General features: G+C 59.9%; 1 protein-coding gene across 1 annotated transcript in view; it reads left to right on the top strand.

Moving 5' to 3' along the window:
- The first annotated feature begins 9,418 nt into the window (after positions 1 to 9,418).
- The window catches only part of Mxra5 (matrix remodeling associated 5), a 33,512-nt gene continuing 24,873 nt past the window's right edge, over positions 9,419 to 18,057 (top strand). Inside the window, 5 exon segments of the mRNA XM_063243000.1 lie at positions 9,419 to 9,606; positions 11,992 to 12,210; positions 16,004 to 16,133; positions 17,203 to 17,242; positions 17,245 to 17,592. Coding sequence (XP_063099070.1) covers positions 12,020 to 12,210; positions 16,004 to 16,133; positions 17,203 to 17,242; positions 17,245 to 17,592 — 709 coding nt within the window. The 5' untranslated portion in view covers positions 9,419 to 9,606; positions 11,992 to 12,019.

Genomic DNA, 18,057 nt, shown 5'->3' with positions numbered 1-18,057 from the left:
GAAATCGAGGTTGGCTGGAGCAGCTCGGCTGCACGGGTCCTGCTGTGCAGCTGGGCGGGCGGGGCTGGGGAGGATTTTGTTTAGTTTTGTGCACACGGCAGGCTTTTTGCACACGTTCAGAGTCTTTGCTCCGCACTTGCAGAGGTGACTGAAATCTACTGCGAATGTTTAGATTTTAAAAGTGCTTTACAGTAAAAGCACATCCCCAGGACGAAGCCCCTCTCAAAATCCTGCTTCTGGCTTCAACATACTGGCCCAGATCCCGGCCGCTCGCCCAGCAGCTCTGGTCCTCGGTCCTCGGGGGCTTCGCCAGCTGGGATCAAAAACCCGGTGACGGCCGCTGCCGAGCGCCATCCAGCTGAAAGGCAGCTGCAAACACAGGACACCGGGTCCCCGTCCACCTCGGAGGTCCAGAGCCCACAAGAAGGACTCGAGTCAGTCTTTTTTATGGATCTGCACTGGGAAGGCCCAAAGGTCAGTGGGGAAGCCAGAAAGTCCATGCCAGCAGGGTGAAGGAGCTGTGCTGGTGGGATGAGGGTTCTACGCTGGAGCCGAGAAGTCACACTTACAACAAAGACCAGGGCTGTCCTGAAGGCACCACAGCTGTCCTCAGCGACACGGAGGCCCTGAGCTCCTCCGACGACAAGCACGGTGGGGTACGTGCCAGGAAGCACCATGACGAGTTCATCCTGGAGACCAAGCAGCACATGTCTTCCCCTCTGGAGCCAGGAAGCCATGCTCGATGTGAGCCCAGAGCTTCTCCAGGAGAACCAACAGCTCAGACAGCAGCTCGTAGGAGAATCCGCAATGCATCAGTGCAGAGCTTCTCCTTCTGCACGTCTGTATTTATGCTGGCAGCTTTCCTCAGGTGGAGCGTGCGTGCTCAGCGCCGTGCTGATGCAATCCAGCTGGCGTTAAGCTGCCCACCAGCTCTTAAGGCATAACACCTCCTTATCTCGTTGCTATCTGTCCACCTCTATTCCAGCTCTATCTATTCTCTGTCTCTATTATTTGTCTCTATCAGCTATTTATCTACCATCAATCTGTCTGTCTGTCCATCTAGCTCCACATTTCTGAAACATTCAGACAACAGCAGACCTGAGCACAAGATTCGTGCATCTAGACTGTATTTGTTCTGCCCAAAATAAAGTCCAAAAAGTCATTTCTTGTGCATTTAATGGTTGAACCAGTTATCTGCAGGCCAAATATCATAGGAATCCTGCATGAACCCTGGATTCGGACCCTAGAGAGTTCCCCGGACGTACAGCTCTGCTCCTGGCCAAGGGAAGGTCGCCCAAATGGCCTGGGGCGCATTCATCCAATCCACCCCTGAAGGAATCAATTTATCATTGCCTGTTTCCAGCCCTGGGCAAAAAGCAGGAACCATCCCGGATCGAATGACAGCAGTTTGGTGGGGAAATACAGAAAAAGCTGTGCATACGCACATGGTGGGTTTTATTTCCTTTCTGGTTGCAATCGTATCTGTTAACACGGGTGATTCTTAAAATCATATTAAATGCAGAGAGTTTTTTTGCAAGGGAAAAAATGGCAAACAAGGTCTCGGTTGCTTTGGTTAATCTGCACCCACCCAGTCTCCGCTCTCCAGATTCTTTGGTTATAAACAGACCCCGAAGGGTCCATGCTCAGGCCCGTGTTTCCACGCGTTCAAAATAGGCGACTTGTGTCTGTCTGCTGTTTTAAAGACGAGCTCTCTGCCAGGTGTTTCCGGGGCGTCTTGGCCCGCGGCTCACGTCCCTGTCAGAACACGCCGCTCGCCGAGTCTGCCTTACACACCTGAGAAGCTCAGTGTCTCTTGCAAAGTCTTACGCAACACCAGCAGGCTGCCAGCCGCTTACCCAGACGGAGGACCCTGCGGGGTAACCACGGAGCTCCCCACTTTTGCACAGGCCCGGGACCCCAGACCTCAGGCCTCCGGATGCTAATGCATTGTTCGACGTCAACAGGGCCCGCGATGACAGTAATTTGGTCCCCGTCGTTGCACTGACGGAACGGTCCTGCGGTGAGGACAGCAGCCGAGTCGGCGGTCTTGGGTGACGGAGAAGCCGGCAACCCGGAGTCACCAGGAGACCGGAGGACGCTCCGGTGACCGGTGCAAAGCTGTGTCCACCTGAGACGCAGGACAGACCCACCGCGATTTTCCGAGCCGGGATAACGGGGAGCCTCCCCTAAACTGCAGGCCAGCACAGCTTCAGAGGGGGACTGGCTTGCAAACAGAGTCTTTGGAGACGTATTAATCAAGAGCGTTAAACCAGAACCTTGCTGGGTCGGAGTGGAGAGGCAGACACTGCAGGGACGGGCCGAAGGACAGCGTCACCCAGAGCCCCCGGGCAGGCAGAGGCAGGAGAGTCTCCCCGGGAGCCTGCGGGACGAGCGGGGAGTTACTGCACAAGATCGGATGGATTCCCCTAAACATCCGTCCCTGTCCTGATGCCCCGACCTAGGCATGTGAACTCACTTGGTTTCAGACTCTCTAAAGTGTCTTAGGGTGAAGCCATCCTGGATCGGGATGACTCCGAATCCAGTAACAAACACCTTCATAAAAGACGGATGAAGGTCGGGCGTGGTGGCTCCCGCCTGTCACCCCGGCACTCACCGGGAGGCCGAGGCAGGAGGATCTCTGTGAGTTCCAGACCAGCGTGGGCTGCAAAATGAGCTCAAGCCAGCATGGACTGCATAGAGAGACCCTGTCTCAGAAAGACAAAAAAAAAGATAAGAAATTTGAATTATGCACGAAAATTAAATCCCAAAGGGCGACAATGCTTGCATGCATGAGCTAGTTAATATTAATAAGTAATCACTAGCTGATTAATATTAATATTCAATCCATTATCATGCATAAACCTGTAATTTAAATTTTTACTCCTCAAATGGATACAATCTAGTTTACTGTAAAAATAGGTGCATGTTATGTACAGAATTGATAAATAGTCCTATAAATGTGTTTAGATATGCATTTAAACTTTGGGGTGCATGAATTTTACTTCTGCAGATTCAGCCAAAGGAGAATGTTTGGAACGTCTCTCACCGGAACCGAACGCACACATATTTTTCTCCTAAATAATATGGTGCCAGCACCATTTACACCGCGTTCACCTGTGTTAGGTGTTATAAGCAGACGTCACATGCTTAAAAACCTACGCGTGGAGGTTACAGAACAACGTCAGATTTCGGCACGTGCTGGGAGCTCTGGAACCGATTTGCCACATTTAACAAGGGACAGTTTTTCCTCAAGGGTGCGACACAGTTCTGTGAAGCCATCACTTCTGACCCAAGATGTTGCAAATGACACGTCCTCACCCGGCAGACTGATCATTTCTCTAAGAAGAAATTATTAGAAAGTTATTCTTTTTTACACACAAAAAGCACGATGGCGCCCGTAAGCCCAGCACTGCGGGAGGCCGAGGCAGGAGAACATTGTGTGTTTGCTGCGTGCGGTGGGCTGGATGAGGTCAGCAGAGACACGAGTCCACGTAGGGAGGGACGCAGAGTGGACAGACGGGCCAGGGGTGAGGGGCAGACGGACGGGGACAGGGGAGGAGGGGGACAGGGTCACGAGAGACACGGGCATCAGAGATAGCTGAGTGAGTATGTGACCTAGAGGGTAGGTGGGCAGATGGACAGGGACAGGGGAGGAGGGGGACAGGGCCACGAGAGACACGGGCATCAGAGATAGCTGAGTGAGTATGTGACCTAGAGGGTAGGTGGGCAGATGGACAGGGACAGGGGAGGAGGGGGACAGGGCCACGAGAGACACGGGCATCAGAGATAGCTGAGTGAGTATGTGACCTAGAGGGTAGGTGGGCAGATGGACAGGGACAGGGGAGGAGGGGTACGGGGCCATGAGAGACACGGGCATCAGAGATAGCTGAGTGAATATGTGACCTAGAGGGTAGGCGGGCAGATGGACGGGGAGCACAAGAGATAAGGGGCAGGGAGCCCTTGGGCCCCTTCATCCAGAGACCCCGGCCGCAGGAGCCGGGCGCTGACAGGTGCCCGGACGGAGCCACACAGAGCGGCCGCCCTCGGGCTGCACGTCCAGGAGACACTGTCCAGCTGGGTGTCCGGCTGCAGCCGGGCTCTCGCGGAGCCTCCTGGCTGCCTGGTTTCTCGCAGGTCCAGTGCCCGCAGGAGGACCGCGGACCAAGGATGACACATGACCCTGCCCCTCCTGTGTGTCACGAGTTATTCCGGGGAGCCTGAGGTCCACACCCCAGGAGGACACAGCCCGCAGGCGTGCGCTGTCTGCATAGGAGCCCTGCATCTCGGGCCGACGGGTCAGCTCGGGACTCGGCTTCTTCAGGTCACAAAGTCAGTCAGTGAACCTTGTGCTTACGGGAAGGTCAAAATGGGGTTCACTGCGGGGACGCAGGTGTACCCCGAGGCTGGAGGCTGGGAGAAAGAAATCAGCCTTGCACACCCGGATAGGAATGCAGAGCAGAGCAAAAGACAGATCACAGCGAACCTGGAGATTCATCTGTAGCAACGGAAAGCGAACCCGGACATGGACGCAGCAAAGCGTGCGTCCACTGCCCAGAGTGACCGCGCCCACCGTGCCCTGCAAACCGCACTCGCGAAAATAAAGCACGGCCGAGCAGCAGAGACTTCCTGCCACATGGTGCAGCTACTGAGAGCGTCCCCGGGTCCCCGTCCTCTGACTCAGAGACCGGTCAGCACCGAGGGCCAGCGGTCACTTCTCACCCTGCCGCTCCCCAGCCCGCCTCTCTCACAGCCGATGTCACCACGATGCAGTGGGAGTCTCCTGCGGTGGGGAACCCCACGATACTCAGGGCCGCTGTTTTCGTCATCCTGAGCCTCGGATTCCGTGGGAATTTTTAATAGTCACTCGAGGAAACTCTCAAAAGCCGGTCACCAAGCCCGACGTGGAAATAGCCACCCTGGGTGAGCCTCGCCGATTCTAAGGTAGATTTCTTTCTCTTCGGCGGGACGTTCAGAGCAGGACAAGGACGGTAACTCCTTCCCAGGTGCAGTCTAGGCCTTCCGAGTCACCTGTGTGCACCGCATCCCGCTGTCTGACCTCAGGGATCTCCAGCCCGGAGACGGACTCCCTCTCCGCAGTGACCCCAAGCTCTGCGGAGGTTCCCGGAGACTCCACTTACCTGAGGGTCCCCGGCCGGGCGGGGTCCTCCATCTGATCCACCTACAGCTGTGGAGAAAACCGCCTGGGGATATTTTTCTCTGTGCCGTGCAGGGCCAAGGTCTGCAGCCTCGAGCTCAAAGGCCTTGCAAGACACGGACCTGCAAACTGCCCGGTCCTGCTGACCGGTCCCCGAGCCATTGCTCAGCTGGGCAGCTTCACCCCGGAAAGAGACGCAGCCTCCGGGCAGCTGTCATTTAATAACAGCACAGTTAATATTTGCACAAAGTTTGGTTCTGCAGCAAAACTGAGCACAAACACACATTTTGGGGTAAAACCCTCAGGGGCTTTAGCTGCGCCGTCCTGGCCGCCTCCGTGTCCCGAATGGACCCCAAACCGTGACCTTTCCCGGTCACTGTGACCTTGGGGAGCAGCCGGGAGTTGCACAGGGCCGGCTCCGGGGACCGAGGTGGACGGGACCCAGCATCTGGTGTTTACAGCTGCCTTTCTGCAGGATGGCGCTCGGCAGCGGCCGTCACCGGGTTTCTGATCCCAGCTGGCGAAGCCCCTGAGGACGGAGGACCCCGAGCTGCTGGGAGACCGTCCCAGACGCCAGGAGGAGCCGCGTGCAGACTGAATGGCAGATTTGGAGGAGAATTTATGACCGTGTGTGTTTTACTGGGCTGGGATTTAATTTAAGGCCTGGCAACTGCAAGGTCGTGAATTAGATTCCTGGGACTAAAAAATAACAATAAATAAATAATAAATAAAAACGTGCCTCTTACTGTAATAAATCTTTAAGATTTGCACCCTCCCCGTGTGCCTTGATCATGCTGCACAAGCCCGCCCTCTTCCTCTGTGGATTCAAACAATTGCACCTCAAAAATATTTTAAAAAAATATTCAGAAATAGAAATCACGTTCACTCTGAACACCTACAGGCTTGGCATTGTTGTGTTTGCTTTGTTTCCTTTTTTAAGACTTTATGTCCTAAACATTCAGCATAACAACATTCACGGGGTGCTTATGTTGTGTGATGTCTCAAAGTCCTCCAGGGAAGCCGGGCGTGGGGGCGCGTGCCTGTCGTCCCAGCACGCGGGAGGCTGAGGCAGGAGGATCTCCGGCAGATCAAGGCCAGCCTGGGGCTACGCAGTGAGTTCAGCACCAGCCTGAAATACACAGTGAGACTCGGACCCCAAAGAAACAAAATATGTAAATAATAGGTTAATTAGCTCATTGATGAGCCACTAAGCATCATAACACTTTGTCAGTCGATTTGCAAGTGCATTGAGTACTCCGATCATGCATATTTCTTCAGAGAAACGACAGAGCCTCACTCTCTCCTGTTAATTGAGCACCTAGTGTATACTGAGGGCTGTACTGAGTCCTGTGTCAAAAAGCAACCCTAGCGTTAATACAGGAAAGGGACTGTCCATAACGTCAGTGTCCTATTGAGGGATCCACGCACATCTGCATTTACAGCAGGATGATCCATAACCAAAATCTTGGAAGCACACTGTATCCATCAGCACACAAAATGGAGTACTACTCTGCCTCAAAGAAGGATAAGCCTGAAGCATCTGCAGGAAAACAGATGCACGCTTAAGATCGCGGGGTCAAGTGACGTCAGTCAGATGCACCCGCTTAACCTCCACGTGGCTTCTCCAACAGGAGACGATAAAGAGCAACCTAGAGGACAGCCGGCCATGGACTGCACCCCCTGCACCCCTGAGCCACACTGAGCTCCCTCTTTAAGCTGTGTTCTGGTCCCCGGCTCCTCCCTTCTCTCTCTGCTTCCCGGCCACCATGATGGGAGCGTCTCTCCTCCCCACACCGTCCACCATGTTGCTCCTGCCCTGGAGCAGCCGGCCATGGACTGCACCCTCTGCACCCCTGAGCCACACTGAGCTCCCTCTTTAAGCTGTGCTCTGGTCCCCGGCTCCTCCCTTCTCTCCCTGCTTCCCGGCCACCATGACGGGAGCGTCTCTCCTCCCCACACCGTCCACCATGTTGCTCCTGCCCTGGAGCACCCGGCCATGGACTGCACCCTCTGCACCCCTGAGCCACACTGAGCTCCCTCTTTAAGCTGTGCTCTGGTCCCCGGCTCCTCCCTTCTCTCCCTGCTTCCCGGCCACCATGACGGGAGCGTCTCTCCTCCCCACACCGTCCACCATGATGTTCCCGCCCTGGAGCAGCCGGCCATGGACTGCACCCTCTGCACCCCTGAGCCACACTGAGCTCCCTCTTTAAGCTGTGTTCTCGTCCCCGGCTCCTCCCTTCTCTCCCTGCTTCCCGGCCACCATGATGGGAGCGTCTCTCCTCCCCACACCGTCCACCATGATGCTCCCCTTGGAGCAGCCGGCCATGGACTGCACCCTCTGCACCCCTGAGCCACACTGAGCTCCCTCTTTAAGCTGTGTTCTGGTCCCCGGCTCCTCCCTTCTCTCCCTGCTTCCCGGCCACCATGATGGGAGCGTCTCTCCTCCCCACACCGTCCACCATGATGCTCCCGCCTTGGAGCAGCCGGCCATGGACTGCACCCTCTGCACCCTGAGCCCAGGAATCCTCTCCTCCCCCTTCACTTCGTGCATGCTGGTTACGGTTTCTTCCCAGCCAGGAGAGAAGTGACGAACACCCTGCACGGGTAAGCAGATGCTCCATGGAAAGTGATTCAAGTTTAATCGACAGATTTTGGACGGGTTTACAAAGGCATCCCCAAGGCACTGACCGATGGACACACCCAGCCCCCGCGGAGAGCTTACGGGGAGAGAACCTGTCTGCTCTGCTGGTGGAAGTTGTCGTCCGTGGCTGCGTGGGGCCTGAGGATTCCCCCACAGCTGTGTTCCTTTTTCTTTTCTTGTCTTTCCTTAATTCTTTAAATTTATTTTTCATGAGTGCGCATCGGGGCTACCAAACAATCCCCTGCCTTGTGCGCAGACTCCTGACTGTCTCAATTCCCCGCCAGGAGAACAGTGAGCAACGCTGCTCACGATGGGAACCAGCACACCTTCCCGCCCCGTCCTGCTCTATTTGTTCACAGCCTCTGCCTGTGTCCTCCATCGGCCTCTCTGCCCCCTTCTGTTGTGTGATAGACCCATAAGCCTGCTTCTTCTCTTTTCTTTCCCTTTCCCGTTTATCCGTGCTCTGGGTCTCTTACAGGAGAAACCAGGCGATATCTCAGCTCCCGAGTCTGACTTACTTCTGTTAACATCCTGGTCTCAACCGTTTTCCTGCAGACGACCCGAGCTCGGCCTTTTTCTTGGCAGAGTCGTACTCTACGGCATGTGCACGCCCCACATTCTCTACCCATCCCTACTCCGGTGGCGCGGACTCCTAGGCCAACGTGCTTGGCCATCACACATTGCCCCCCTGTGGAGCACAGGTGTCACTCTGGGACGATGCCTTCAACCCTTGCACGTGGGAAATCGGGGTGACCACACCCCAGCAGGTCTGCTTGCTACTTTCTCTGGGGACCCCCACCCTAGCGGGGCTGCAGGGCTCTGTGAGCCCGGACCAGGCCTCGCTCCGCACGTGGCGCGCTCTTGGTCCGTGCGCTTGGTGACCTCTGCCAGCAGAGCTCCAGGACTGCGGACACTGCCAGCCCCCCCCCCCGCTCCACATGCGCTGCTTTTGGGGGGACCCTGGCACCCCAGCACCTCTGGCCTGCTCCCTGCTCCATGCACCCGCAGCAGCGCAGGAGCGCGCGGGCCCTGGCGTCCCACGTTGGCTGCAGCCGGCGGGGAGGGAGGCGGGAGCCGGGCGTGGTGCGCGGAGCTCACGTTGCACGGAGGCCTGAGCCTCGCTCCTGGCTCCTGGCTGCGCCCCGGGCCGGAAGGCGCAGCTGGAAAAGTCCCGCCGCCGCCTCCGCCTCCTCCTCCGCCGCGCTCTGGCCCGGAGACGCGCAAACTCCGGAAAGCAGACGGCGCCAGGCGCCCGCGCCTTCCCTTCCTCCGCGCACGTTGCTCTCCGCGCGCCCTGAGCCGCGCTGCAGCTTCCCGGACTCGGACTTCTGCGTCCTTTTCGCGGATCAGGACTCGCCTCTCCGCGGAGATCCGCTCTGCCCGCCCCCCGCGCCCCCGTGCGTCCCGTCCGCGTGCCCAGCGCGCACAGCTCCTGGGGCTCCGGCGGATCCTGCAGAGCGCGCGGCGCCGGGCACAATGAAGCGGCGCGGGGAGGGCTGAGCGCGGGCCACCAGGGTCCCTCGGCGCACGCCCCGTCGGCTCCCCGGGGTGGGGTGGGGTGGGGTGGGGCGGCCTGGTGGGGGTGGGTCTGGGCCGAGGCGTGGACTCGGGGAAGCCTCCGGGCGGGCGGGCGGGCGGGCGCAGGGAATATAAGCGGCCCCGCCGTGCCGCGCTGGGAAGCCGCCCTGCCTCGGCCCCGGGCCCTGGAGGGACATGGTCCCCGCGCACCGGTGCCCGTGAGCCGTGCGCGCCCCGGGCCCCTGATCCTCCGTGCGCTCCGATCTCGCGTCCTGCGGCTCCCCCGGCGCAGGTGAGGACGGCGGGGCCTCCCAGGGCGCGCTGGGGTCGGAGGGGAGGCGGGAAGCCCCTGGCGCCCGGGGCGCGCTGCAGAGGAGCTTGGAGAGGTCGGCTCCCGGCTGGCTCCTCGGCGCCTCTCGCTCGCCCCCTCGCTCTGGCGCAACACTCGGCTCCCCAGCAACCAGCGGGGTCCCTCAGTGTGGGCTGTGCGTCCTGCAGACCCGGGACCCCACTGCGGAGGGCCCCCCACCCCGGGTCCTCTGCTGCGTCTCCGCGCGCCCCTACAACGGTGCGGATCCTCCACCTCCTCCTCCATCTCCTCCTCCTCCATCTCCTCTTTCTTCTCCTCCTCCTTCTCCTCCATCTCCTCTTTCTTCTCCTCCTCCTTCTCCTCCACCACCACCACTTCCTGCCCCCGCCTCCTCCTCCTCCCCTTTCCTGGAAAGGCTGCGACCTAACGCAACCCCGGTCACCGCGCATCTCCACCAGGCAGGGACCCGGGCAGCTCTGCACTCAGCCCCAGCCAGCTCGGGGACCCCGAGCTGCAACCCGAGCCGCCTCTCAGAAAACCACACAATTCCCCGCGCAGACGCCGGCTGGGCGCGCCGGGTCCTGGATGCCGGCCAGGGGCGCAGAGCCGCCAACGCAGCCGAGCGCGCGCCCTGGAGAGAGACCCGCCAGGTGACCGCGCAGCCCGGGGAGCAGGGTGCCCGTCCCCCTCGGCGCGCCCCATGTGGGTGCCCCCACCCCGAGCCTGTCCAGCTGCCCCGAGCCCCGGCCGGTGCAGGGCGCTGCTGCTGCAGAGCTCGGGTTCCCGGGGGCGGCTTCTCTGGCGCGGCCAAGCCTGAGTGCAGGAAGGCAGCCAGGCGGCGCAGGCCGGCGCGGGGCGTCATCGGAGACCTCGGGCAGCCCTGGCTTTCCCGGAAGCTCTTGGAAGAAGCCAGCAGCCGGTTCTGCTGGCGGCCCGAACCCAGCCCGAGCCCAGCTGGCCGGGGCGCAGCCGCTGCGCCCCGCGCTCTGTGCGCGCAGCTGCCAGGCGCGCGGACACTGCAGGCCGCGAAGGGCTTCGTCTCTCGGAGGTCCCTCAAGGAACCGAGCGGATCCGGTGCGGGGTCCCCACCCGCCATCCCACCCAGGACAGCACTTGGGTGTGGATGCGTGGCCCGGACGGAGAAGGAGCCCTTGCGCAACTTTCTGGTCCATGCGAGTCGCCATGGAGCCGCCACGCGGGCCGTTACAGCCGAGTGAACTTCACTCAGGAGACGTGCAAACGGCAGGTGACCAGGGCGCAGTCAGCGCCTGGAGACACAAAATCCAAAAACACCAGGCCACCAAGCAATGGTCGGTGCATTAAAAACAATTCATTCAATCCTAGTGTCTAATGAAGAAGGCTCACCCATGGAAACCACCCCGAGTGTTTGCAAAAAGAAACCAAATTGTGAGGGGCTTCCTCGAATGCTGTTATGTGTTGAGAACGGATCCCACCAGGCTGTTGATTTTCCCTTTATCTCTGGACTGATTTTTATGGAGGTCTGCAGAGCTACCCTCCACTCCCTGCAGAATAACCCTGAGCCGTCTACACCGTGACTTCAACACAAAGAGGAAGCAAAAACCAAATAATCAGTCCACAGCCGGGCGTGGTGGCTCCCGCCTGTCACCCCAGCACTCACCGGGGAGGCTGAGGCAGGACGATCTCTGGGAGCCGGAGGCTGAGGCAGGACGATCTCTGGGGGTCCGAGACCAGCCTGGGCTGCACAGTGAACTCAAGGCCGGCCTGGACTGCACGGCGAGACCCCGTCTCCCAAAAAGACAAAAGGAAAAAATAACCAGTCCACAAAGTGACCGTGAAGGGGATGGACCTCCATCGCCACTGATGGCCTTTAAGGCCGCAGTAGCACTTTGACAGCTGGGGACTGAGGAACAGTTTCTCCAAAATGGTTTTCCTGAGGTTGTTTTCAAAACTCAAACACACACACGGATTCTGCTTTGCTGTTTCGGAAAGCAGTGAAGGATTTTCAGGGGCTCAGCCGCCAGCACCCTCCGTCACCACCCTGCCTCCTCCTCGTCCCTCCCCACGTCTCTGTCTCTGCACGTCTCTGTCTCTGCACCTCCCCTGGGCCTTGTCTCTTGCACGCTGATCTTGCACAGTACGACCCAGCGAGATGCCCGAACCCTCCTATCCTAGTCGAAGCAGAAAACCCGGTTGTGTCCCAGCAGTTGAGGCTGGTTTGCAGAGGTGACCCCACCGTGCCGAGTTTCCTGTTTCTCCAGGCCACGGTTTTAGGCGCCCGTGGGGTCTCGCAGCAGCTGCCCAGTTGGCATGCGGTGCCCAGGCGGGAGCCCGCAGGCCCGGGCCCCGGCCCCCAGGAGGAGCTCACCGTGCCCCCTTCTCCCGCAGGTCCCTCTGAGCTTCGAACCCGGACACCATGCAGAGCAGGCGCGTGCCCTGGGGGGCGCTCTCCGCGGTGCTGATCGTCATCTGGGGCCACCCGCGAGTGGCCCCGGCCTGTCCCCACCCGTGTGCCTGCTACGTGCCCAGCGAGGTCCACTGCACTTTCCGGTCCCTGCCTGCCGTGCCCGCGGGCATCTCCAAACAGGTGGAGAGGATCAACTTGGGGTGCGTACCCGGCTCCTCCCGGGCAAGCCTTTCCGGTGCATGCGTGGGTTCCCGAGTGTGCACACGGGAGTGGGTGAGTGTGTGTACACGTGTGTCAGCTTAGCTTCCGGAGGAACACCCTTGGGGTGTCTCTCTGCTCCTCATGCCAACTTTGAGGTTGCAAAAGACGCCCTTTGGGTTGCCAGCAACACGTCAAAGCTCCTCCAAGGTTGCCCGGAGAGCGCGCTTTGGACTCTGGTGTGCATGTGCATGCAGCATGCTCAGGGTCTTGGGGGACTGTTCACACAGCGCTGGGGACACGCGGTGATAGGGAAGGGGAATGGTACTGACCTCTGTGTCTCCTCCGGGGCTCGGATGGTGGCTGAGGCCTGAGGAGCCGCTTGCTGTTTGCCTACGAGAAACCAGGCTGTGCCCGCAGTACACAGGATGGCAGAGTTATGGGCTGCGGGGAAAATTATACAGGACGGGGAGGAAAATCAGGATTCGAATCAGGAACCCGCTTCGTGCTTTGAGCTGGATGGCGTCTGCAGCCAGTGGACCAGGGAGTGACAGGGCGCCTGTGGACCCACACACATGCACGCACGCACATGCACACACATGCACACGCACACGTGCACACACACACCTGCAAGACCATCCAATCATGCAGTCACGAATGGCGATTAATTCTCTAAATGAGCGCCCACCAAAGTCCAGCCCTCGTGAGCCAGGGCCGTTTGGATACGATGTCCGCAGCCGGGGCCCGAGTTCCTTCAATAGAATCAATTAGTTGGTTTCCACCTTTTGGAAGACAACAGGTGTAATCCGTGTGCTTGGATGAATACCCGTTGCGGAAATGTTTTTATAATGTGGCCAGCCCTGAGCAGCTGAAAAAATCATGGTAATTATCCCCGGGCCTTTTAGACCACGGGGTTGAGAGACAGATGGACAGAGGGAAAGACAGACAGACAGATAGATGACATACGTATAGACAGTTGTTGGCATGTAATGTATATGAAATCTTTTTTGTTGTTATTGTTTGTTGCTGTGTGTTTGAGTCGGGGTCTCGATCTGTAGTCCAGGCCGGCCTTGAGCTCACTCTGCAGCCAGGCTGGTCTCGAACTCACAGCGACCCTCCTGCCTCAGCCTCCCCAGTGAGTGCTGGGGTGACAGCCGTGGGCCTCTGTGCCCGGCTGTATATAATATCTTAGAACATCAAGATAATATACCGCCTACTTTGTCTATTAAATATAAAGTCTGGTGGCCGAACAGAGGGACCGAATAGCACTCGGGAGGCAGACGCAGGAGGATCATTGTGAGTTTGAGGACAGCCTGGGCAAGCATCAGATGCATGCACCACGGGGATCTTGGGGTGCAGAAGCACGGTATTCGGGTGCCGCACAGGGCCGAAGCTGTCAGGCTGAGAACGAGGTGACCACGTCCCGGTTTCTGTCCTCCCAAGTCCAGGGTCCAGGCGAAGGTGTCTTGAAAGTCGAGGTTCTGATCAGACGGTCAGCACAGAGCTCTAACATTCATTCCTAGCTCATGTTGAGCTGAAATACTCCGCCATGTCCACTGTACCCCCATCACTCGGCGGCTCTGGCGATGAGAGCCGATCTGGGAGCTCCCAGCGTGGCTCAGGACAGCAAGGTCCAGCCCAGCTTGCAGCCGAGTGTCCATCAGCAAGAAATGCACCAAAGCTTAATGCCTGCCGCGCCCCATTTAATTTCTGGCTGTCAAGGCTGCAGGACCCCAACAGTCCACCGTGATGCTCCCGCCTTGGAGCAGCCGGCCATGGACTGCACCCTCTGCACCCCTGAGCCACACTGAGCTCCCTCTTTAAGCTGTGTTCTGGTCCCTGGCTCCTCCCTTCTCTCCCTGCTTCCCGGCCACCATGACAGGAGCGTCTCTCCTCCCCACACCGTCCACCATGATGCTCCCGCCTGGAGCAGCCGGCCATGGACTGCACCCTCTGCACCCCTGAGCCACACTGAGCTCCCTCTTTAAGCTGTGTTCTGGTCCCCGGCTCCTCCCTTCTCTCCCTGCTTCCCGGCCACCATGATGGGAGCGTCTCTCCTCCCCACACCGTCCACCATGACGCTCCCGCCCTGGAGCAGCCGGCCATGGATTGCACCCTCTGCACCCATGAGCCACACTGAGCTCCCCTCTTTAAGCTGTGTTCTGGTCCCCGGCTCTTCCCTTCTCTCCCTGCTTGCCGGCCGTGATGGGAGCGTCTCTCCTCCCCACACCGTCCACCATGACGCTCCCGCCCTGGAGCAGCCGGCCATGGACTGCACCCTCTGCACCCCTGAGCCACACTGAGCTCCCACCACAATGCTCCTGCCTCCATCTCCTCCTCCTCCATCTCCTCCTCCTCCATCTCCTCCTCCTCCTCCATCTCCTCCTCCTCCATCTCTCCTCTCCTCCTCCTATCTCCTCCTCCTCCATCCTCCTCCTCCATCTCCTCCATCTCCTCCTCCTCCATCTCCTCCATCTCCTCCCCTCCATCTCCTCCTCCTCCATCTCCTCCTCCTCCATCTCCTCCATCTCCTTCCTCCTCCATCTCCTCCATCTCCTCCTCCTCCATCTCCTCCCCCCTCCATCTCCTCCCCTCCCTCTCCTCCTCCTCCTCCATCTCCTCCTCCTCCATCCTCCATCTCCTCCTCCTCCATCTCCTCCTCCTCCTCCATCTCCTCCTCCTCCATCTCCTCCTCCTCCTCCTCCATCTCCTCCTCCTCCATCTCCTCCATCTCCTCCCTCCTCCATCTCCTCCTCCTCCATCTCCTCCTCCTCCATCTCCTCCTCCTCCATCTCCTCCTCCTCCATCTCCTCCTCCTCCATCTCCTCCACCTCCTCCTTCTCCATCTCCTCCCCTCCATCTCCTCCTCCTCCATCTCCCTCCTCCTCCATCTCCTCCTCCTCCATCTCCCTCCTCCTCCTTCATCTCCTCCTCCATCTCCTCCTCCTCTATCTCCTCCTCCTCCATCTCCTCCTGCATCTCCTCCTCCTCCATCTCCTCCTCCTCCATCTCTCCTCCTCCATCTCCTCCTCCTCCATCTCCTCCTCCATCTCCTCCATCTCCTCCTCCTCCATCTCCTCCTCCTCCATCTCCTCCTCCTCCATCTCCTCCTCCTCCATCTCCTCTTCCTCCATCTCCTCCTCCTCCTCCATCTCCTCCTCCTCCATCTCCTCCTCCTCCATCTCCTCTTCCTCCATCTCCTCCTCCTCCTCCATCTCCTCCTCCTCCATCTCCTCCTCCTCCATCTCCTCCTCCTCCATCTCCTCCTCCTCCATCTCCTCCTCCATCTCCTCTTCTATTTCCCTCCTCCTCCATCTCCTCCTCCTCCATCTCCTCCTCCTCCATCTCCTCCTCCTCCATCTCCTCCTCCTCCATCTCCTCTTCCTCCATCTCCTCCTCCTCCTCCATCTCCTCCTCCTCCATCTCCTCCTCCTCCACCTCCTCCTCCATCTCCTCCTCCTCCATCTCCTCCTCTTCCATCTCCTCCTCCTCCATCTCCTCCTCCATCTCCTCCTCCTCCATCTCCTCCTCCTCCACCTCCTCCTCCATCTCCTGCTCCTCCATCTCCTCCTCCATCTCCTCCTCCATCTCCTCCTCCTCCATCTCCTCCTCCTCCATCTCCTCCTCCTCCATCTCCTCTTCCTCCATCTCCTCCTCCTCCTCCATCTCCTCCTCCTCCATCTCCTCCTCCTCCATCTCCTCTTCCTCCATCTCCTCCTCCTCCTCCATCTCCTCCTCCTCCATCTCCTCCTCCTCCATCTCCTCCATCTCGTCCTCTCCTGCTCCTCCTTCCAGGTTCAACAGCATCCAGGCCATCTCGGAGACGTCCTTTGCAGGGCTGAGCAAGCTGGAGCTGCTTATGATCCACGGCAATGACATTCCCAGCATCCCCGACCGAGCCTTGAGGGACCTCAGCTCCCTGCAGGTGAGCTCAGCCCTGGCCGCCTGCGTCCTCCATGGCCGCCCCGAAGGCCCGAATGCTGGACCTGCCCGTCCTCCCTCCCCGGCCGTCTGTAAGATCGCTGCTCTTTGACAGGAAATGGTGCCTTTCTATGTGGCCACGTCCCCCCCTTGGTACCCTGCTCTGCGCTTGGCTGTGGCTCTGTAAACCCTGAAGATTCCCTCCCTCCCGCCACTCACACCTGCCCACCTCCTGCTCCCCTCCCTGCACCCCCCACCCCACCTTCCCTTCCCTCCCCTCCCCTCCCCTCACATCCACCCTCCCCCCTCCCCCTCCCCCTCCCCCTCACATCCACCCCCTCCCCTCCCCCTCCCCTCTCCCCCCTGACATCTACCCTCCCCCTACCCTCCCCCTCCCCCACATCTACCCTCCCCTCCCCCTCCCCCTCCATTCGCCTCCCCCTCCCAACTCTGCACCTCCCCTCCCCCTCAAATCTACCCTCCCCCTCACATCTACCCTCCCCCCTCCCCTCCCCCTCCCCCTCACATCTACCCTCCCCCTCCCCCCACATCTACCCTCCCCCTCACATCTACCCTCCCCCTCACATCTACCCTCCCCTCCCCCTCCCCCTCACATCTACCCTCCCCCTCCCCCCACATCTACCCTCCCCCTCACATCTACCCTCCCCCTAACCTCCCCCTCCCCTCCTCACATCTACCCTCCCCCTCCCCCTCACATCTACCCTCCCCCCTACCCTCCCCCTCCCCCCACATCTACCCTCCCCCTCACATCTATCACATCTACCCTCCCCCCTCCCCTCCCCCTCCCCCTCACATCTACCCCCCCCTCCCCCTCCCCCTCCCCCCACATCTACCCTCCCCCTCACATCTACCCTCCCCCCTACCTTCCCCCTCCCCCACATCTACCCTCCCCCCACCCCTCCTTCCTCTCTCCTCCTCCTCCTCCCTCTCCCTCCTCCTCCTCTCCCCTCTTCACCCCCTCTGTCCCCTCCCCTTCCTCTTCCCTGCCTGTATGCTTGTCCCTCATCGTCTGCCCTCCTCTGTCTGTCTGTCTGTCCGTCGTCTCCCTGCAGGTCTTCAAATTCAGCTACAACAAGCTGCGCGTGGTCACCGGGGAACCTTCCGGGGCCTGTCGCGGCTGGTGCGGCTGCACGTGGACCACAACCAGATCGAGTTCGTGCACCCGCACGCCTTCGAGGGGCTGCTGTCGCTGCGGCTGCTGCAGCTGGAGGGGAACCGCCTGCACCAGCTGCACCCGGCCACCTTCTGCACGGTCAGCTTCCTGGGCGTCTTCCGCCTGTCCACGCTGCGGCACCTCTACCTGGCCGAGAACGCGCTGCGGGGGCTGCCGGACGGGGTCCTGCACGCCATGCCGCTGCTGGAGACCCTCTACCTGCACGGGAACCCCTGGGCCTGCGACTGCACCCTGCGCTGGCTCCTGGACTGGGCCGCCAGGAACAAAGGTGAGGGCGGCCGCCGGCCCGGGCCGGAGGGGACACTCGCCCGCCCGCACCCGGCTTTCCGGGACGGGGACACGTTGGGGGGCACGATCTGCAGCTCCACGGGGTGCAGGAGGAAGCCGGGGCAAGCGGGGCGGGCACGTGCACAGGGGTGTGAGATATAGAGACAGACAGACAGACAGGGAGTGAGACGTGGGGCTCCCACGGCCACGCCCGGCCTCGGCGTCCGGCCACTTTGCCCAGGCGAGGACTCTGGCGCCCGCCTGTCACCCCGGCGCTCTGGGAGGCCGATGCGAGACGATCCCGAGATGGAGCCCAGCCCGGGCCGCCCAGTGACAGCCTCGGGCTCGGGGAACCACGTTTTCTATAAACAAAATCAGTGACCAGGCCACAGCGTGGCTCGGTGGACAAGCCCACGTTTGAGTCACAGTCGTGGGCGCCGCGGTGACAGCCCCTGGGCGCCCCGAG

This window comes from Cavia porcellus, unplaced genomic scaffold (assembly GCF_034190915.1).
Source record: "Cavia porcellus strain 051 isolate PalLab524CR breed Dunkin Hartley unplaced genomic scaffold, mCavPor4.1 scaffold_33, whole genome shotgun sequence".
Classification (NCBI taxonomy): Eukaryota; Metazoa; Chordata; class Mammalia; order Rodentia; family Caviidae; genus Cavia; species Cavia porcellus.
The sequence above is the reverse complement of the archived record's forward strand: the minus strand, read 5'-3'. Positions and strand labels throughout refer to the sequence as shown.